The sequence below is a fragment of the Mastomys coucha genome, unplaced genomic scaffold, assembly GCF_008632895.1.
Source record: "Mastomys coucha isolate ucsf_1 unplaced genomic scaffold, UCSF_Mcou_1 pScaffold22, whole genome shotgun sequence".
NCBI lineage: Eukaryota > Metazoa > Chordata > Mammalia > Rodentia > Muridae > Mastomys > Mastomys coucha.
In genome coordinates this window covers 168,641,281-168,663,345 of record NW_022196905.1, presented here as the reverse complement: position 1 = coordinate 168,663,345, position 22,065 = coordinate 168,641,281, and the positions used below count along the sequence as shown (strand labels likewise).

General features: G+C 46.9%; 1 protein-coding gene across 2 annotated transcripts in view; it reads left to right on the top strand.

The window, feature by feature from the left end:
- Rab11fip1 (RAB11 family interacting protein 1) overlaps positions 1–16,597 on the top strand; it is a 33,009-nt gene extending 16,412 nt beyond the window's left edge. The window contains exons 2-6 of one of the 2 annotated variants that reach the window (XM_031339445.1): positions 2,468–2,910; positions 4,022–4,814; positions 5,755–7,479; positions 8,302–8,410; positions 14,664–16,597. In XM_031339445.1, coding sequence (XP_031195305.1) covers positions 2,468–2,910; positions 4,022–4,814; positions 5,755–7,479; positions 8,302–8,410; positions 14,664–14,882 — 3,289 coding nt within the window. In that variant the 3' untranslated portion in view covers positions 14,883–16,597. The remainder of the gene's footprint in view (positions 1–2,467; positions 2,911–4,021; positions 4,815–5,754; positions 7,480–8,301; positions 8,411–14,663) is intronic. The other variant, XM_031339446.1, reaches the window with a different exon arrangement.
- Positions 16,598–22,065: the final 5,468 nt, after the last annotated feature.

The following is a 22,065-nucleotide window of genomic DNA, read 5'->3' as shown; positions in this document are numbered from 1 at the left end:
AAAAAGAAAAGAAAAAGGAAGAAAGAAAGAAAATATGACATTGGAACTTTTCCTCTTCCAAGACAGGGTTTCTCTGTATAGCCCTGGCTATCCTTAGAACTCGCTCTGTAGACCAGGCTGGCCTTAATCCTAACTTCTGGGATTAAAGGCATGTGCCACCACTGTCTGGCTAACACCAGATTTTTTATTTTTTTTTATTTTATTTTTTTTGGTGTTGCTCTCGAGTCTAATTTTTATTTGTTTATTTTTTTATTTTTTATATTTTTAAAGATTTATTTATTTTTATTTATATGAGAACATGGTAGCTGTCTTCAGACACACATCACAAGGGTACATTGGATCCCATTACAGATGAGCCACCATGTGATTGCTGGGAATTGAACACAGGGCCTCTGGAAGAACAGTCAGTGCTCTTAACCACTGATCCATCTGTCCTGCCCCCAAATCTAATTTTTAAAAGACAGCGATGTGAGGATAATCAGAGGTCTCAGTGGAAGTAAGTGGGTGTTATATGGGAACCAACAATATGATTTACCTTATGCAAGGTTACACATGGAATGATGGCCAAGATTGCGGACAACCACACAATTAGTGAAGAAATTGAACTATAGCCTACGATACAATTCTCCCTGTCTATCTGTCTCTACATACCAGATTTTTTTTTTTTTTTTTTTTTTTTTTTTTTTTTTTTTTTTGGTTTTTCAAGACAGGGTTTCTCTGTATAGCTCTGGCTGTCCTGGAACTCAAGTCTGTAGACCAGGCTGGCCTCGATCTCAGAAATCCACCTGCCTCTGCCTCCCAAGTGCTGGGATTAAAGGCGTGCGCCACCACTGCCCGTCATACCAGAATTTTTAACAAAGAAAAGAAAACACAGAGACACGCACACAAAAAGTAAAACCTACGAAAACACAAAATCAGAAACCATAATATACAAGCAAAAGATCAGTAAGCTAAAAAATCCCCAGACAAAGCGACATGAGACAAAAAGTTGATAGAAATACTACAGAGATAATCTGTGCTGGCTAATACCGCTGGGCATGGAGCCCGTGTGTCCAGTGTGGTTTGTATATCTAGGGAGACTCCCTTGCAGAAACTAATGTTTCCTTTGCAAGCTGTTGGCAATTGGAGATAGCTTTTGGGTTAGAGTAGGAGTTTTCTGTTCACTTCCCCTCTCAGCACTGGGACTCCATCTGACTTGAACCTGTGATGCCCTGTGCTGCCACCACCTCTGTGAGAGCAAATGTCGTCCGTCCAAAGGTCTTCTTAATATACTCTATTGCTCTGGCTTTATAATCTTGCTGCATTCTCTTCCAGAGTTCCCTGAGCCAAGGGGAGAGGTTTGATGGAGACCTCCCACTTAGGACTAGTGGTCCAAGAGCTTTCACTGTCTATATGATGTCCAGTTGTGGGTCTCTGTTAGTTCCTGTCTTTGAGGGTTTGTTTGTTTGTTGAGGTAGCGTCTCACTAGGTAGCCCTAGCTGGCCTGGGACTACATATACAGAGCAGGCTAGCCTCAAACTCACAGAGACCTGCCTTCCTCTGCCTCTCAGGTGCTTGGATTAAAGGCATGTGCCACCACACCTGACTGACATAGGGTCTTGTATTTTCTAAGCTGGCCTCAAACTTCTACTGTGCCCACTGCCCCAATAGCTAGGACTGTAGGCCTGCACCATTGTGCCAAGCTCTTTAGTTTTAGAAATAAATCATTAGTGGATGATTATTATTATTCTAGCTGATTATAAGGGTTGATGGTAGAGCTCAGTGGTAGAGTACTTGGATAATGTGCTCAAGGTCCTAGGTCTAACCCTTTTTTTTTTTTTTTTTTTTTTTTTTTTTTTTTTTTTGGTTTTTCGAGACAGGGTTTCTCTGTATAGCTCTGGCTGTCCTGGAACTCACTCTGTAGACCAGGCTGGCCTCGAACTCAGATATCTGCCTGTTTCTGCCTCCCAAATGGTCTAATCCTTAGAAAGATGAGTACCCTAAGTACCTTTGTCTAGCATATGGGCAAAACAACTTAGAAATAAGCGTTCGGGGCCAGGGCCAAGTGTTCTGTAGCCTGTTTTGCATGATGGCCTCGTTCCATCCCCTGCGCTACAAAAATGAAAGGACAAGTAAAAGGGAAACTCTCCTCTTCCCCCTTCATTGAGACAGTGGAAATGTATTTGTGGGGCTGGAGAGATGGCTCAGTGATTAAGAACACTGACTGTTCTCCTGAAAGGTACTGAGTTCAGTTCCCAGCAACTACATGGTGACTCACAACCATCTGTAATGGGATCTGGTGCCCTCTTCTGGTGTGGGTCTGAAGACAGCCACAGTGTATTCATCTAAATAATAATAAGCAAATAATATTTTAGAAGTGTGTTTGTGTGAGAGGTTCGAGCAGCAGAGAGGAGAGGCTGCTGATGGGGTCAGGAGCCCTGTTGGAGCTGCTTCCATCCAGAGGTAACCTCTGTCTCTCCCCTTTTAGATGGTACACCTTGAAGTCCAAACCTGGAAAGAAGGACAAAGAGAGAGGAGAAATCGAGGTCGACATCCAGTTTATGAGAAACAACATGACGGCTAGCATGTTTGACCTCTCCATGAAAGATAAGTCCCGGAATCCATTTGGAAAACTGAAGGACAAGATCAAAGGGAAGAATAAGGACAGTGCCTCGGATACCGCCTCCGCCATTGTCCCCAGCACAACACCCTCCGTCGACAGTGACGATGAGTCCTTCTCGAAAGACAAGAAAAAGAAATCGAAGATCAAGACTTTGTTTTCCAAGTCGAGTCTGCAGAAGACGCCGCTCTCCCAGTCCATGTCTGTCCTGCCCACGGCCAAGCCAGACAAAGTCCTGCTGCGGGCCGGAGACTTCCAGTCCCGGTGGGACGATGACGACAATGAGGATGAGTCCTCCTCCGCCTCGGATGGTGAGTTCCCGTTATTGCTAGCTCACCCTCCTTCACAGTTTACCTGACTGTGCTCTGAGAAGGCAGAGGGAGGCCTTCGGGTTTCAGTTAACTACAGTGATGATGGTGAGCATTCTTTGCAAAGGCTTTGTTTCTTAAGAATACATGTACGTGCCTTCTTCAGGGGCTTGGCTCACAGAATCAGCGCGTTTGAGGGCTTCTGCTGTTGCTTGTTTTTCTCACAGGCCTGAGGATCCAGCCCAGGACCTTGAGTGTTCTGGACAAGAGCTCTAACACTGCTCCAAACCCCCAGCTCCTACTGTATATGAAAGAAGACTATAGGACCTTGTATGTGTCGTATTTCATTAATTTATCAGATGTCTGCTGAGCGTTTATCATGTGCTTGTCTCCTCTGTGTGTCATTCCTGATGGAAGCTCAGTAGTCCAGCCTCCTTAACTCTGAATTGTATAATTTGAACTTCAGCTACAATTGCTAAATCCCTTTTAGTGGCCCGATTCTGTTACTCTTATCAAGAACCTGGCCTTTTCTGTTGGTTTGACACTGGATTTCTTAACTTCTTCACTGCCGATTGCTCGGGCTGTTGTGAGGAGCCATCTTGTGTGCTGTCGAGTGCTTAGTATCTTCTTACCAGTTACCATCATTGGAAATGTGTGCACATGTTGAACCCATTGACAGATGCCCCTGCCCATTGCAACTGATCACTCCCACTTCACCCCCACCCCGACCTGTCTCTTCCTGTCTTTGCAAAGCTGAGGCTCAAAATGCTAACCAAGAACACCACCACCGACCTATGCCCCGCATCGCTCACTCATTATTTCTTTCCTTCTTCATTACTAGAGATTGAACCCCAGAACCTTGTGCATGATAGACAAACGCTCTAACTCTGACCTATACCCTCAGCCTTAGTTTTTATTTAAGTGTGTGTGTGTGTGTGTGTGTGTGTGTGTGTGTGTATGTGTGAGTGCATGCGTGCCTGTAGGGGTGTCAGTCCTCTTTTGACCATACAGGTCCTGTGAACTACTGAGGTCATTAGTCTTCATGGTGCGTTCCTTTACTCCCTGAACTAGCTCTTCAGCACTAACCCCTTTTGCTGTTTCTTTTTTTTCCCAGTCATGTCCCACAAGCGAACATCCAGTACAGACCATACACAGTTGAACCAGTCCAACTTCAGCCTTCCCAAGAAAGAAGGACTCTCCTTCCTCGGGGGCCTCCGGTCCAAGAATGACTCTCTTTCCCGATCTAACGTCTGTATCAACGGGAACCATGTTTACATGGAGGAGTCAGAGGCCAAGAGCGAGATCAGAGAGAGCAGCCCTTCTAATTCCCCATCTCCGCAGGGCTTCAGGAAGAAGCATTTATTCTCATCCACTGAAAACTTGGCTGCCCGGTCTCCTAAGGAACCAGGGGAAGGAGGTGGCATGTCCTCTGACAGGCGACTGTCTGACTCCCACACCAAGGACTCCATGAAGTCTATGTCTTTGCCATCCTACCGGCCTCTGACCAGTGGGGACAGTAGAGAGAGCGTGTCTCCAGCAAACATGGAGGCTGCCAAAGAAACAAAAGACAGCAAGAAGCAGGAGAGCAAGAAGTCCTCTTTACTTTCTCTGGTAACAGGAAAGAAAGATGTGGCTAAAGGCAGTGAAGGCGAACATCTTCCCACTGTCTCAGAGAAAGAGAAGGAAAAGAAAGGTGCACTTGTGGAAGCCCATGTGAGGGAGGAAGACCTCGTGAGAAGACCTGAGAAAGATGCCACTCTACCCGTTGCCTCCCAGTGGGGCAGCTCCCCGAACCCCTTTGAGGATGTGCAGATCTCAGACCGGGAAGCCAGCCCAGAGTCCAAGTCTGAACTGAAACCACCAGTTCCTGCTGCAAGGGCTCCCCAGACCAAAGCTGTGAAGCCTAGGTGAGTCTTAGTTTTTTACATATCGGACCTGGCGTTCCGCAAAGTCTCCACTAGAACAAACCCCGTCAGTCTCAGGATGTGTGTGCAAAGGTTTGCCAGTCTGAAGTCATTTGAACCAGTCACCTCTGCTAGCCTGGCCTGCTCAGCACACAGAGGGCAGGGCTTTTTCCCAGCCTAAAGCCACAGCATACATAAGTGAAAGTTGTCCTCAGTGAGCTAACCGGACTCCAGTGAAAGGAGACCGGCTGAGGCCAATCTATACACGTGAGCTGAGCGTGCAGGGTTGCGGTGGGTACACAAGCAGTTTTCAGTGCATGCTGTCCTGTGGAGACAGCTGCCTTCCCTCCTGGTACCTGGGATCAGTTTGCTGGTGTGAGAGACCTTGGTCCACTCTTTAGTGCTCCTCTGACTGTTCTCGGGTCTGTCTCCCCTGTGCCTGCTCTTAAGAGCCTGCCTAAGCCTCAAAGAGCTTCTGCTTTTCTGAGTGACTCTCACTCAGTGGACCTTTCTCTGGAATGGGCGTGGGGAGACAAACTTTTGGGAGATTCTGCAACAGATGTACTTTCTCTTCAGAATCCATACTTGTTGTTTTCCATTCCTCTGAGCTTTTTAGGCCGTCTACTGCTCTAGCCTACTGCTCTAGCTGAGTCTTTCCATTTGCATTACAACAGATCCTGTGTGACAGGTGTGCCTGGTGCTAAACAGTGCCTCTTTCTGTGGGGAGAATGCGTCTCGGTTGTGTAGGATTCACATGGCATGTACAGGGCCCTGGCTTTGATTCCCCAGCAGGAAGGAAAAACAAAGTGATCAGTTTGTATGATGAGAATTGCTGTCTCCTTCACCTTGACCATAAAAGCCTGTCCCTCCTAATGACTGTTTTTAAATGTGTTTGAGATGCATCTGCTACTGACCTGCAGATTTTATTTTGTCCTTTTTGCAGACCGGCAGTTTCTCCGGAGGCTCAGCCCAAAGCCAGGCTTCCTTCCCCCGACTCTGCTCACTTTGCCCCTTTTCCCTCTTGCTCTACTCAGGCTCCTGTCCTTTCCGACTTGAGATGTGACTCGGAGACACAGTTCTCTGAAAGTCCTTCTGCCTCCTCTTTCTCGTCTCCCTTAGCAGCTCCTCTTTCCACATCCACTCCAATTGAACACTGGCCCACAGGCAAGGGTGAGGCCGATGCTGAAGAAGCTCCTTTGCTCCTCAGAGCAGTCTCTAGCTTAACACCAGCTGCAAACGTTGACTCTTCTGCCTCCGGATCACCCTGTGAACAACTTCCTACACCTGCGCGGAAGGGGACGGAAGAGTCTTCAGGGGACAAGGCCAGAGAGACAGGCACAGGGAAGGAAGCCAGCAGTGATGAGTCAGAAAAGACCCTTATGGGGCAGCATGAAGAACTTGTGAAGATGCCTTTCCCAGAGCAGCACTGGGCCCCCTCACCTCACGAGGCCCCAGGAGCGCCCTCAGTGCTTTCCATCAGCGGTGGCAGAGTCATAAGCCTTGCTGAGAGGTCTCCCACAGAGTTTGGGTCTTCTGTGGAGAATGTTCACGATGATGGAATGACCACTGCAGTCGAAGAAGCAATGCCCCCTCTTCAAGAGGAAGAGGCGCCCTCCTCCTTTCACCACATAGCGCAGAAACATGAGGGGATGCATCAGAATGCCAGCGGAGGGCCAAAGAAGGCCAAGAAGCGCGTGTCTTTTTCTGAACAGCTCTTTGTGGAAGAAGAAACAGAAGGATCCACTGAGCTCGAAGAGGAGGACAGAGGTCATCCCCAGCAGCTGACACAGGAAGGGCCTGTTGCTGGAAACATGCCCCATGCAGGGTCCCCAGAGTTTCCCCATAGAGAAGGCACAGGACAGGAACCCGTGACCACAGAAGCTCAGCCCGCCATCCCTTCTGAAAGCGAGAGTCTCTCGGAAGGCCCAACAAGTGAAGCCAGCCCAGCAAGAGGTACCCAGCTTTTGAGGGATGCGGAGAAGGATGACCTCATGGCTCCCTGTCAGAGCAAAGCCAGCGATCATGAAGGCCTGCTCTCTAACCCCCTGAGTGACCTTCCGTCTGCCTCGGATTTGAAGTCTCCTATCATGGCTGATCTGAGCTTGTCTCTTCCGTCCATTCCTGAAGTGGCATCGGATGATGAAAGAGTCGATGAGGCTGGAGATGGAGGAAAGGCAGAGAGGCTGGTTGATCTAGAAGCGGGAGTTCTACCCTTGAACGGGACACCTTCCATTCTGGATATGGCAGGGGAGGCTAGTGGCGGGGCACATGAGTCAGAGCCCGTGGAGAATCAGTGTGACTTCAGGCCCCAAACTCCCTCGAGTGTGAATGAAGAGCTACCAGGCCCTGGTACTGTCGAGGAGGAGAAGCTGATGGGAAGTGGGAAGCCAGGTTCACCTCTGTGCGTATCCCAGGACTCTCCTGTGCCCAGCTCCTCACTCGCTGAGACCTTCCCCACCACGGCACACTCTTTCCCCAGTTCTCCATCTTCCGACAGTCACCACACCAGTGTAGCAGAATCTCAAAAACAAGCCACAGCAGACGTCTCTGCTAGTAAAGTTGAGAACCTTGGCAAGAAGAAGCCAATCCTACAAGCCTGGGTCACACCCTCAGAGATACATCCAGCCCCAGCTCAGCCAAGTGTGGGAGCTGGGGCAGCCAAGCACAGGTGAGGAGACATGACGGGGAGATTGTCTTTGTCCGTTGTCTTTGCTCTTACCTGACCATGCCTTCAAATCAAATGGATGTCCTGATGTCCGAATGTGCCTGTTTATGGCTGGCAAGGCTTGTCACACAGGGTCTGTGAACTTGGTGCTTGGAATGACTCAAGACCCATCCGTGTGGATAGCAAGGGCATAATTGTCTATAGCTTAGGAATGTTTCTATAGTGTGATGGAGTTTTGTAGCTATGGCAGCATGGGGCCTTGTGTCTCCAGGGTCAGGGAAGCCAGCTGAAATGGAGCAGTAGAACAAAGCAATGCTGGAAGTTCTACTGAGAGCTTCCTTACGGTAGAGCCCCTCAGTAGAGTTCTAGTGTGTAGCGTAACCTCCAAGGATGATAAACTATCATTCTTTCGATCTTCTTTACTATTAATAGTATTTTTGTTTGTTTGTTTGTTTACTTATTTATTAAAATTAATTAAGTTTTTTTTGCAGGGCTGGGGATGGAACCTGAGGCCTTGTGCATGCTGTGCAAATACTCTGCTGCAGAGCTATGTGCCAGCCTGAGAGATGATGGGTCCTACTGTTCTTGTGCCCATAACCAGACTGAGGGACTTAAAGAGTCTGCCAGAGCGCCCTGGCCAGGGATGTGCGTTACTGGCTGTATGTGGCTATCTGGCCCTGCTGACTTTGAATCCCACAGGAGCTAAGTCGTGAGCTGGATATGGGTCCAGAGATGCTTCCCTGTCCCCCTTGCCTGTCTTTGAGATGGGTACTCTTCAGCTTTGTGGTTACTGGAGGTTTAAGGACTCTCTCCTTGTCTCTCTAGGCCTCACCCCGTGAAGCCGATGAGCACAACAGCCACCAAGATCGCAAACTCTAGTTTTGGAACAGCCACCATCATCAGTGAGAACCTGATCAACGAGGCCCTCATGAAGGTGAGTGTCCAGAGAAGGTGGGTGTCTGTTCAGGGTGCAGAGCCTGTGTGTATACAGTCGCCCACCCTTGCAGCTGGCCTCAGCTGTTGCAGCTACACTGGGGGCTGATGGGTAGGGTGGGGGCCAGCCTGGGCAGCGTAGGAAGATCCTATCAGAACAGCCACAGCAGAAGTTAAAGTACTTGGCTGGCAGGCAGTTCTGGGAATTACTTACTCTGGAGTCTGGGTGACCTCTGAGAGCCCCCAGACTTTCCATCGACTAGATAGTCACATTTCCTTATGTTTAATAATCTCTTACTGAATTCTTTTTGTCTCTAGCAATGTGAGTCACAGCACTGTCTGTCAAGTATGATGGTACTTGTTTTCCCTTATTTGTTTTGCTTTTTAAAGACAGGGTTTCTATAGCCCCAGCTAGCCTAGAACTCACTGTGTTTCCCAGGTTACCTTAAACTCCTGGCAGTCCTCATGACTCAGCCTCCGCCTGGGTGCTGGGGGTACAGGCAGGTGCCGCCACATCACCTGACACTTAGGTTTTTGGTTTTTGCTTTTTAGATTTTCTTTCTCCATATTTCGTATCTTTAGGCAAAAATATAAAGTTCTTGATATAGATGCTCTGGGTTTTGTTTCTCAAAAATAGTTCCCAACATTTAAAAAGTTACGGAAGTAGCACAGGGAGCCCCTGTGGCCTCCATCTGGGTTCAGATCCGTTCACATTGAACCTGGTTTTCTTTCTCTCCTCCAGTTCCTCCCTCCCTCTCTCTCTCTCTCATTCTTTCTCACTCTCTCTCTCTCACACACACTCACTCTCTCTCTCTCTCTCTCTCTCTCTCTTTCTCTCTCTCTCTTTCTCTCTCTCTCTCTCTTTTCTTTTTGTTCTTTCAAGACAGGGTTTCTCTGTGTAGCCCTGGCTGTCCTAGAACTCACTCTGTAGATCAGGCTGGTCTCGAACTCAGAAATCCGCCTGCCTCTGCCTCCCAACTGGGATTAAATGCGTGCGCCACCACTGCCTGGTCAAATTTAAATATATTAAAAAGCACTGTGTATTGGTGCGCACTTTTTTTGTTTTGTTTTAAACATGGGTTTTTTTGTTTTTGTTTTTTTAATATTTATTTATTTTATGTATGTGAGTACACTTTGCTCTCCTCAGACACCAGGAGAGGTCATCAGATCCCATTACGGATAGTTGTGAGCCACCATGTGGTTGCTGAGAATTGAACTCGGGACCTTTAGAAGAGCAGTCAGTGCTCTTAACCACTGAACCATCTCTCCAGCCCTGTTTTTTTTTGTTGTTGTTGTTTTGTTTTGTTTTTTAAGACAGGGTTTCGCTGTGTAACAGAGCCCTGGCTGACCTTGACTTGCTTTGAAGACCATGCTGTCCTTGAACTCACAGAGATCTACTTGCCTCTGCCTCCCAAGTGCTGGGATTAAGGCATGTGCCACTACACCCATCTGTCACAATTTTATTTTTCTAAACAACTGAAAAATATTCCATCATGCTAAGATTTTTCCGATTCCTAGAGTGGCTATATAAGTCTGCGCATCCAGCAGTAGATGACTGTTCCCCTTACTCCATGTCCTCGATAGCCCAAGCTGTCATCTGGTTTGTTGATCTTAACCATTCTGACTGATGTAAAATGAAATCTCAAAGTATTTGCATTTTCTTTTTTGTTTTTAAAGATTTATTTTATTTTATGTATATGAGTGCACTGTAGCTGTACAGATGGCTGTGAGCCATCATGTGTGTGGCTGCTGGGAATTGAACTCAGGAACTCTGCTGGCCCCGCTTGCTCCAGCTCAGCTCACTCCAGCGTAATTCACTGTAGCTGTCTTCAGATGCACCAGAAGAGGGCGTCAGATCTCATTACGGGTGGTTGTGAGCCATCATGTGGTTGCTGGGATTTGAACTCAGGGCCTTTGGAAGAGCAGTCAGTGCTCTTACCTGCTGAGCCATCTCGCCAGCCCCCTCTTTGTATTTTCTTGAAGATTAAGGATGTTGAACATTGCTTTGTCTCCTGGTGATTTGTGTCTCAGCTTTTGTGAACTCTATTTAGTTCACATTCGTTTTTGAATTAGGTATGAGTTTTTTGTTTTGTTGCTGTTGTTTTTGTTTTATTTATTTTTTTGTTTTGTTTTGTTTTTTTGAGACAGGGTTTTTGTTTTGTTTTGTTTTGTTTTTTCATGTAGCCTTGGTTATCCTGGAATTCTCTATAAACCAGGCTGGCCTGGAACTCCAGGATCCACCTGCTTCTACCTCCCGAGTGCTGGTTTTAAACTCACGTGCCACTACTGCCTAGCCTAGAATCTTCTCATGATTTCAAAGTTGTAGATCTATTCTTTACTCTTTGATTACAGATTCAAGTGGAGATTTTATTTTTCTTTTAATGCGTATGTGTGTGTTTACCTGCATGTATGTGTGTGTACTGCATGCTTGCCTGGTGCCCACAGAACCAGAAGAGGGCATTAGATCCCCTGAACCTGGAATTAAAGGTGATTGTCAGCCACTGTGTGGACACTGGGAACGAACCCATGGTTTCTGCAGGAGCAACCACAGAACTCTTGAGCACTGAACCATCTCTCCAGCCGCATCATTCTTGCTTTTGGAGACAAGGTTCCATATAGCCCAGGCTGGCCATTAACTGCGGTAACAGGAATGTGTCCTTACAACCAGCATGCGGTGCCAGACTATCTCATTCCCTCTTCTGGCCTCCATGGGCACACACGCTTGTGTGCACAGATAATACACAGGCATAATTACAAATGAAACATTTTTAAAAGAAATGTTGGACCAGGCAGTGGTGGTGCATGCCTTTAATCCCAGCACTTGGGAGGCAGAGGCAGGCGGATTTCTGAGTTCGAAGCCAACCTAGTCTACAGAGTGAGTTCCAGGACAGCCAGGGCTACATAGAGAAACCCTGTCTCAAAAAAACAAAAAAACAAAATAAAAAAAGAAATGTTGTATGTACTTATGATAGTTGAAAACAAGAAATATCTAGCATGACAGTGATGGTTAAAATATACTGGAATTAAATTTTTCTAAAATCAATTTGAACTAAAATTTAATTACACTGACAGAACAATCACCCAAAAAAGGCTCTTCTCAGGGGAGGTGGTTCCTCTATAAATGCACCAAGTCTAATGACCTGAGTTCAGTCCCTGGGACCTACAAAGTAGGAAAGAACTGACTCTGCCCCTCAGTTTGTCCTCTGACCTGTACACATGTACCATGACTCGCACTCCCTGCTCCACACACACACTGGAAATAAGTGTAGCCATAATGTAATGTTTTTAAATTTAAAAAATGCTTCGAAACTATACTCTGCCTGATGTCAACATTCTAAAACATACCATTTTAAGAAATAAGTAAAGGAAAGGACTCAGGGGGATTAATTCAATTGATGGAGTTCTTGCCTAGTAATCATGAAGCATGAGGTTGATCCTTAAGACTATATAAACGGGGTATGGTAGCACATGCTTGTAATCGCAGTCCTGAGGAAGAGAGAGGAAAATCCTAAGTTAAAAGCCATCCATGACTACACAGGTAGTTTGAGGTCAACCTGGGCTATGTGAGACCTTGTCTCAAAAAGAAAGACAGGGAAGACAGCACAAAGAAAGGAAAGAGAAAGCCTGGATGTGGTGGCACACACATGGAAAGCGGAGGCTGGATGTGGTGGCACACACGTGGGAAGCGGAGGTGGATGTGGTGGCACACACTTGGGAAGCGGAGCCTGGATGTGGTGGCACACACTTGGGACGTGAAGGCCGGAAGCTGGAAGCTCAGAAACTCAAGACCAGCATGGGCTACGTGAGACCCTGATTCAGGAAGAGAGGAGGAGAGAAAGGAGGAGGAGACAGAGAGAACGGAGTGGCTCTGGATTTAATAATGCTGGGCCTTGTCCTTGCTAAACACACACTCTGTCACCAAGCTTCACACTCAGCCACTAATCAGCATTTCTTAATAACACTCTTTATAGTGTAGAGGTATGATCTGAAAACCTTGAGGATATGTTCTTAATAACACTCTTTTATAGTGTAGAGGTGTGATCTGAGAACCTTGAGGACATGCTTCTTGGTGTGAAATGTCCATGGATACCCGTTTTCTTTTATTATGGCAAGATACATAGGACATGTTAGCTATTCACCATACCTTTTTATTGAGACAGGGTCTCACTCTGTAGACATGACCTACCTAGAACTCTTTATGTAGACCAGACCAGGCTGGCCTCTCTAGATCTGCCTCTGCTTCTAGAGTGCAAGGATTTAAGGTGTGTCCCACAGCCAGCCTCATTCCATTTCAACAAAGTTTAGTAGTGTTGAAGACATCCACATCTGTGTATGTTCAGTGTCCAGAAAATTCTAGACATGGTACTGACTTTTGCATTGTTTGTTTTTTGAGGTGCTGTCTCACCGTAACCCAGGTTGACCTAGAGCTTGCTTCATGATGCAGGCTAGCCTCCAACTCAAGATCTCCTTGCCTTTTTGTCTGTTTAATGCTGGGATTACAAGTGTGTACCATCATGCCGGGTCTGAATCTAGTTTTGGGAGTCACACCTGGAGTGTCTCAAGGGGTTGTAGCTCAGTGGTAGAGGGCTGACTTGCCATGGCTAAAACGCTGAGTTTAGCCCCTAGAAGCAGGAACAAAAACAGACCAAGGGTATATACCCCCTCTGAATATAAGTTCTCCACAAGAAGAAAGAAACAAAGAAAACTGGAGTGGGGGAGGGAGAAGCAAATGCTGGGGAGGAAGCCAGCATCTCCGCTATTCATGCACTGTCTGACCTGCATTCAAGCTTGCTGTGTGTGTGAAAGCAGCGGTATGTGCTTCTAGGCTGGCCAGTGAGAGAGTGGGATTCCTCTGAATTCCTCTCCCTGGGCAGATTGCTCCCTTGAATGGGGGAGAGGCTTCTGCGAGGTTGTTGAGCTGCTAGCGTTGGCTCTGCCCCTGACTCTGCTTGGAGCTGGGGCTAAAACTCTTCAATGCCTTGGAGTCTTTGGGTAAAAATCACCTTGAGTTGCTCTGGACTCTTTTGTTTCCTATCCCCTGTAAATCTGCCAAGCTGGGGCTCTGCTGCCAGGTCTCCTTCCCACTCCCTCCTGAGACCTTGGTGTGACTCGCTACTTCTCATTGACTTTTATCTCTCATTTCCGTCTGGCTCAGAGCTCTTGCGCTCACAGTTAGAGCCCCCCCTTGTCCCAGATGATAAATGCTGGTTAAAAGCAACTGTTCTGGGTATGTGCTCCTATCAGAAATGGGAAAGGCCACTGTGTACCCAGAGAGTGTGTGCTCCAGTGGCCTGCAAGGTCAGTAGCCTGGTGACACTTGGCTTTAGCTATTGTGTTTTCAGGGTGTGGAGTAGCTTTTGGTGGGGTCTCAGAGGGAGCTTGGGTAGCAGACTGGGCTGACTGGCAGGCACCCCGCTGTGTTGGCCACACAGCGTGTGCTCCCCTAAGTGTCCTTTCTGGTCCTCCTTGGGGCTTGTCCCATTTCTGCGTTGATAGCTGGTTGGATAACTCTAGTTTTCAAGGCTGGTTTCAACTTTAAAGCCAAGTAGTCCAGCCACCTTAGTCTCCCGAGTACCTGGGACCCCTGAGCCTGGCTGATTATGTGACAACTGCCAGATACCACCAAGGCCTCGTCATGTTTCCTTCTTTATTTTTTATTTTTATTTTATGTATGTGGTTGTTATGCTTGCATGTATGTCTGTGCACCGTGTGTGTGAGAGAGAGGGTGTGGGGAGAGTTATGAGCCACCCTGTCATTGCTGGGAATCGAACCAGGGTCCTCTGAAGGAGCAGCCAGTGCTCTTAACCGCTAAGCCATCTCTCCATCCCCCTCATTCCATTTCCTGACAATATGTACCTCTGCAGAGTCAAGACTAGAGGGGTGAGAACTGGAAGCCAAGTAAGGTTCTTGCTCTTTGGTGCTAGGGATCAATCTCGGGGCCTTTGCACACACTAGGCATGCATTCTGCTACTGAGCTGCACCAAGGCCCCTGGTTTTTACATTTTTTCAAAGGATCATAAAGCAAAAAAAAAAAAAAAAAACCCATGTAACCAACCCACACCCACTCTACAGACTCCTAGGTACTTCTCGGTCAGCCTCCTGGTTTCATCCTCTGCTGAAAGTGGATTTATAAGCTAGGTGTGATGACCCACGCCTTTAATCCCAGCACTTGGGAGGCAGAGGCAGGCGGATCTCTGTGAGTTCATGTGCTATGCTGACTTGCAACCCTTTCCCTCTTCCTTCCCTCTCTAAAGAAATACCAGCCCTCGGATCCTGCCTTTGCCTATGCACAGCTGACCCACGATGAGCTGATCCAGCTGGTCCTCAAACAGAAGGAAACCATCAGCAAGAAGGAGTTTCAGGTGCGGGAGCTGGAGGATTACATCGACAACCTCCTAGTCAGAGTCATGGAGGAGACCCCCAACATCCTCCGAGTGCCTGCGCAGATGGGCAAGAAGGCTGGAAAGATGTGAACTGCAGGAAGGAGGTGTGGTCTGCCTAGTAACCGGCACGCAGGCTCTGATGGCCTGCTGTGTGCATCGCATCGTCTGTCAAGAGTTAACTCTCCTTGTTGAAACCAGATTAATTATTACAGTGAATCTTTTACTGTACATTTCCCAGCGTCTTGGTTTTAAATGCCACTGTGCCTTTGACTACATTTGTACATGTCAGATTTGATCCGATGGATTTTAACACCGGGTTGTTCCCTTTGATACTGAGATCTTCAGGTGTGGACCCTCCATGCAGGCAGGCTTAGGGTGAGATGAGAAAGGGACTTTGGGGTGTGTGCCGCTTCACCCGCTTTCTTGCCCTTTGAGCCGCTCCGGTGAGGCAGATGCTCAATTTTTAATTCAGGTAAATGCCCAGGCTCAAGGGTTGTTTTGGTGAGGGTTGGTTTGGGAGGCATTGTTCTGTTTTCAATGTGGGGTGTTAGGTAGCCTGGGCTGCTCTTGAACTCACTGTGAACTGAGACTAGCCTTAGAATAGCCTTAGAATTCTGATCTTCCTGCCCCCACTTCCCAAATTCTGGGATTACAGCCATGTTTGATGCCTTCTGGTTGGAGCACAGTTGTTTATAGAAAGCCTCTGAGCATGCTTCTTGGATTTTGAATATGCCTTTTACAATTCCCACTACCCTCTAGCCTTAAAAAAAATAAGCTCTTTGTGGGTGAGGAGATCTAGCTCAGTGGGCAATGTGCTTGCACTACAAGCCTGAGGGTCTGCGTCTGGAGACTTAGCATCCATGCAAAAGCCAGGAGTCGTGGCATGTGCCTGGGGAGGGGTCGGGCTGGGGGAGGGCAGAGCCAGGCAGATCTCAAGGGATCATTGGAAACTCGAGGTTCGGTAAGAGAACCTGTCTTAAACAATAAAATGGAAAGCTACCATAGGCCTCTGCCCTTTGTGTGGTCTCACACACACACACACACACACACACACACACACACACTGCTCTTTAGATCTATAGGGCCATTTCCTGGAGACATGAAAGAACTAAAGAGTCACTTTTCAGGCTAGAGCGATGGTCTAGTGGTTAAGAGCACTGGCTATTCTTCCAGAGGACCTGGGTTCAATTCCCAGCAACCACATGGTAGCTCACAATTGTCTGTAATTCCTGTTCAAGGGAACCTGACACTGTCACACAGGCATACATGCAGACACAGTATCAATACACATAAAATTAAATTAAAAGAGTCAGTGTCTAAGTAGGAAAAATTGGTCAGAGTCTCTCCTCTCGGGATACTGAGGTTCCTATTGCCGGGTTGGCCTTTCCAGTGCCTGAAGAGAGGGCTGGGTGTTCCAGACTCTTTCTACAACAGCTCTGTGAGGTAGAGAATGATTTTAGGGTCTTTTGGCCATTTCCTTCTTTCGCTGGCTTTCCCGGTAGCATTCCTGGAAGGAAGTAGCCAGAGTCCACTGATTCCTCAGGATGAGGGAGTCAGGGCTAGGGCTGGGTCAGTGCTCAGTGGTAGAGCACCCCGCCCACACTTGAGTGATGAGGGACAGTTGTGAAGAGCTACAGGATGCCATGTGCTGCTTTACTGCTACTTCCTGCGTTGGGGAGTTTTGTTGCTGCTATTTTGAGACGGGATCTCACTGGCTTCAAAGTTTTTATCCCCCCCACCTCAGTTTTCCAAATTTCCAAATACTGGAATTACAGGTATGTGTCACCATGCCTAGTAGATCAATATATTTTTAAAAAAATGTATACACACACACGCACGTATACACACACTTTAAAATATATATATACACATACCTTAAAATATATAAATACACATATATACATACATGCACATATATACACACACCTTTATATATATATGTATATGTACATATATGTACACATACACACAAACACACACACACATGTATGTATATACACACACACACTTTTTCACTAATAGAGGGAATTCCATTGCTGGTCGCCTCATTCTGGAATTAAAATGTTTCATATTGTTCGTTTTTGGTTTTGTTTTTGTTTTTCCTGGTTGTAATAAAAATCTCATCAAATCTTAACATTTCTGCTAGGCGAATTGTAGGCCAGTGAAGTGGATAGGGTGGGATAGTGGTGGTTTTCAATGAAGAATCTGTGTATGTTCTTATCACCCTGAAGGTGAGGAATGTCGGTTTTACTGGAGCACTTTAATCTGAAGGGCAAAACTGTAACTTGATTGATCTAACTAGCTGTTGATGATCCACATGTATTTTTATTTAATCTCTCCTACAGTACTAGGGACCCCTGCCAATTTCTGAGATGATTTGTAATTTTCTTAGTGTTGTGAAATTCATTAATATGCCTATAAAGAAACTGTATCCACTTGAACTCTAAAAATGTATATGTATTTTTCTGTTCTGCATCATGTTTTTTTTTTCTTTACTTGATGTAAATGCATTTTTACTGTGATAATCCAAGGGCACTGGAGCCTGCTCGGAAGAGCCAGCCTGGGGAGTTGCCTTGTTCCTGAAGAGTCTGGAGGTCTCTGCTGCCCCCAGGATCTTTGGTCTGTAACCACGTCAGCTCTAGAGAGGACGGTCTAGGTGGAGGGAACTCCTGTGCTCTGACACGCCACTTGGGAACTCCGGAGAATGAAAGACAATTTACTTCAAGGGCTTTGCTGGTTTCGGCCAGTGCTGGGAAACATTCCCTTTCTGACTTTGCTGAACCGCACGAAGGAATAGAGGCCACGCCTACCTAGTAACTGTTCTCTCGACTATTCAGTTGGGGAATAAGGAACGATACCAAGAAAAGCTGAACCTGCGTTGAGCTACTGGCAGAGGTTAGTGACAGGGAGAGCCCTGGAGCTGCTGAGGCCGACCTCTGGCTTGTGCTTGTAGCTTCCAGTGATGTCAATAGGAGGTGCCCTGGAGGGGCCTACACTCTGGAAAAGAAGAGAAGGAAAGAAAGAAGGAAGGGAGGGAGGGAAGGAGGAAGGAAGGAAGGAAGGAGAGAAAAGAAAAGAAAGTGCCCTTGTCTTGCCCTTGCCTGGCTGCCTCCAAGAAAGCCCAGCCAGGAGTTTTGGTGGGGTATGAGGGCATTGGATTAAATACCAGCAGACTCCATACAGAGGACAGCTTTCTAAAACCAGCCAGCCCTTGGCCTAATTGTTTCATATCATCTTATTCTTGGCTTTGGCACCCGGCCTGGCCTCCCTATTTTATCACCTTTACTTGGGCCACAGAAGGAAGGAACAAGCAACCCTTGCCTGTGCCATGACCCACTACTCTCTGTGTGCATGATAGATGAGCTGTGTCCTTCCAGATTCTCAGTTCACAGGGCAGCAAGAGAGGCTGGTCCACGATGCTTCGCCGTGTACTGTATTGAGACTAGAGTTCTCCATCCCTGGGTTCTTCTCCCTGTCAACCACACCACTCCCTTTGGTGTTAGGGTTTAAATGCAGTGTCTTGTGCCTGCGAATCCTATGCTCTACCTCTGAGTTACACTCTTAGCTGGACCCCCATTCCCCCATTGTGTTTTTGTCTTTGGTTTTTGAGAAGGTTCTCATCTGGCCCAGGTTAATCTTGAACTGATTTTATGGCTACTAATGACCTTGAATTTCTGATCCTCCTGCCTTCTCCTTCTAAATGCTGGGAATATCAAAGTGTGCTACCATTCGAAGCATTTAGTTATTTCGTGGGTGGGGGTGTATGCTAATTAAGGATTCTTCAAGACTGAAAATCAATTGCCTTAGATCCGGAACATGAACCCACACCAACCCCATCTCTGGATTCTCCTACCTACTTTGGTAAGCTACTAAATTAACTTTCACCTCCTTCCAATGGAAGGCTCACCTAGTAGAGTTTTGGGTGTTTTTGTTTTGTTTTTTGTTTTGTAATGTTGATTGTTTGGGGTTTTGAAGGGTTTTGTTGGTGATGGTTTGGTTTTTTTGAGACAAGGTTTCCATGTGTAACAGCCCTGGAACTCACTATGTAGATGAGGCTGCCCTCAATCTCAGAGTTCCACCTGCCTCTGCCTCCCGAATGCTAAGATCAAAGGTGTGTGCCCTACCTGGCTTCACCTGGTATTTTTTAATTACAGAATTACTGTTCCCTGCTGCGTTCCTTTGGGGATTTTGAATTTGGGATTAGGTGTGTAGTTTAGTTAATACTGTGCTTGCCTTACATGTGCTAAGCACTAGGTTTGGCACCTCTCCTTCTCTCTCTCTCTCTCTCTCTCTCTCTCTCTCACACACACACACACACACACACACACACATACACACCACCTCAGGACTGTGTAAACTGAGCAGTGTGATGGTCGAACCTGTAATCCCAGCCAGCACTCAGCACTAGGGAGGTGGAGTCAGGTGACCAACAGTTCAACTGCAGCCTCAGCATAGGGAGGCTTAAATCAGACTGGGATACACAAGCCCTTGTCTCAAAACTCAAAACCCTCAGACTTCCTAACAATAAACAAAATCATGCTACCTTTCAAGTCTTGTGTCTGTTCTTCCGGTTGGGTGTGATAAAAGTTCCTTCTGGCTTGTTGGAAAACTCCTAGCGTGGTGGTATCCAATGGTGGTCTCCCACATGAAGCCCTGCAGCCACGGCCATGATCTGTGCCCAAGACTGCCTAAGCCCCTTGTAGGGGGGACCTAGCATCACTGTCCTAACTCTCCATAGTCCTGAGTGACCATGGCATTGACACCATGGCGGTGTTTACCTGAAATTCCCAGAGGGAAGTCTTTGCCTTGGGTTTGGAAGTATGGCATCTGAGAAGCAGATCCAGGGCAGTTAGTTCAGCCAATCTGCTAAGACATTATCAGATGTCTCCTCCCATGCTCACTAACCCAGCTCACCTTTCCATTGAGGCTGTCCGAGCATCTGCTGGCCTCACAGGTGTGGAGCGTGGCTCATAGACCTCACTCCACAGACTCTGGGAGGAGGCAGATCCTGTTCCTCCACAGAGATCACATGACAGAGCTTGTGAATGTAATCCCAGCCCCCAAATAGCTTCTTGATAAAACTCAGCCCTCTTAAGGAGGGTCAGACAGCTTGGGGAATCCTAGAATCTCTGAGAGCAAAGTTTTCTTTTCTTTTCTTTTTATTTATTTATTTATTTTTTTGAGACAGAGTTTCTCTTATAGCCCTGGCTGTCCTGGAACTCACTCTGTAGACCAGGCTGGCCTCGAACTCAGAAATCTGCCTGCCTCTTTCTCCTAAGTGCTGGGACTAAAGGTATGCTTTAATCCCACTACTGCCCAGCAAAAGATGCCCTTTAAAAAGAGATTACTGTTTTGTTTTCAATCCTAAATGTTTTCCAAAGCCTTGTATTGGATGCTGGGTGACCAGCAGGATGGCTTTGTAGTTAGAGGTGCTTGCCACACAAGCCTGGGGACCTGGGTTGGATTCTAAGAACCCACTGTGGAAGGAAAGAACTAGTTCTTTGTAAGTTCTCTGTCCTCCACACGTGCACTGTGGCTCATGTGTGCCTGTATGTACAGACACTAATGATTTTGGTTGTCAGCCTGTGGCACTACTGGAAAATGGCTCAAGTGCTTGGAGTGAGATGCAGTGAAAATAATTTAGGTCTTTGGGGTTGTGTCTTTGAAGGGAACGTTGGGAACTCTTCCTGTATCTCTTTCCTGGCCACAATGAAGGGTCAGCCCTGCGTCCCAGCCATGATATGCTGTGGCAACACAAATGCAGGGCAGAAGAGCCAGCCAACCAACCTGAAATGGAAAACCCAAATAAATCTGCCTTTTTAATTGATCACACCAGGCTCTTCGTTCCTATAGCGGGACTCTTAACATAACCACACAGTACCTCTGTTTTGAACGTACCTAGTGAAGATGACCATAATTTGCAATGATCTGTACTTCGAAACATGGGCTTATAAGATTCAGAGGAGGAGACACACCCCGCCCCTCAGCTGACATCCACCCACCAAGAAGAGCCAGGTCCTTTCTGAAGCATGACTGCCACCTATGGGCTACAAAGGGGACCTGCTGCTGGAGGGCCTGGTATCAGCACACCCTTGGAAAACATTTGCAGGAAATTTGTTGCCCATTCTTCCCCAAACCCAAAGTGTCAGCATACAGCCGTCCTTATGCTTGAGTTTAATAACCAAACAAACGTTGTATGTTGGGGCTCCCCTTTCAGCACCGTCTTCAGGAGCCCTACAGTATCGCCTCCTAGGGCAACCTCACCATCAGTTCTGACCCCAAACTGGCTTAGTTGGCCCAGCATCTCCTACAACTAAAAGCTCAAGGGTGAATGTTCCAGGCATTTTGATTCTCTGTTCTGTCACACAGAACACTGTATCCTGAGCTCTGGAAAGCATTATGTTGGCGACACAGGTGCGGCCTCCACAGAGTTGAGAGAGTTTTTTGTCCACAAAAAAACCAGATAGCTAGTTGATGACATCCACCCGTGTTGATGACATCCACCCGTTGATGACATCCACCCGTGTTGATGAGTGCTAGACTCGGGCTGCACCTTCACTGCCAAAGGGAGGCGCCAAACTACTTTTAATTTTGGTCAAGGCAGATATTGAGTCTATTAGACAAATGAGACAGACTTAGAGACAGGAGACCTTCAGCTGCCTAAGTCACATCTGAGCGTCGAAGGATTGATTCAGGTAGGTGTGATGTCCTGTACCTACTACAGTCAGTCCCAGCTGGTATTAGTTACATGAAATTCAAACTTTAGTGTTCACAGGAGGAGGTTCACCATATTTATGTACATGACTACTTATGTCTTTGGCTATTTTCAACTTTATAATAGAGTCAAATGGTTTCAGCACAGTCCAACATGTCTTTGAAATCCAAAATACGTGTCTTTTATAGAAACAGCTTATCACCCTCTATTCTAGAATCACCATCAGGGCAAGGAAAGAACGTTCTTAGAGTCTATGGAATTATGAAGATAGCTCAGACTGGGGAAAATGGAGTCCACATAGTTTAGTCCCCTCAGAGACTTTGCATAAGACCAGATAATCTATAGTTTCCCAGAAGAGAAGGCTGGAGGAGTGTCTAGAATCCCTGCTGAGTGCAGTAAAGTGGGTCCTGTGACCACTTCTTATCTATCACATGTCAGCCAGGAGTGGTGGCACACAGAAATCCCAGCTGAGGCAGATGATCATGAATTAGAGGTCAGGCTGGGCTATAAGGGTTTGTCTCAAAATACTGTGTTTTTTCAAAAGAAGAAGTAAAGAAG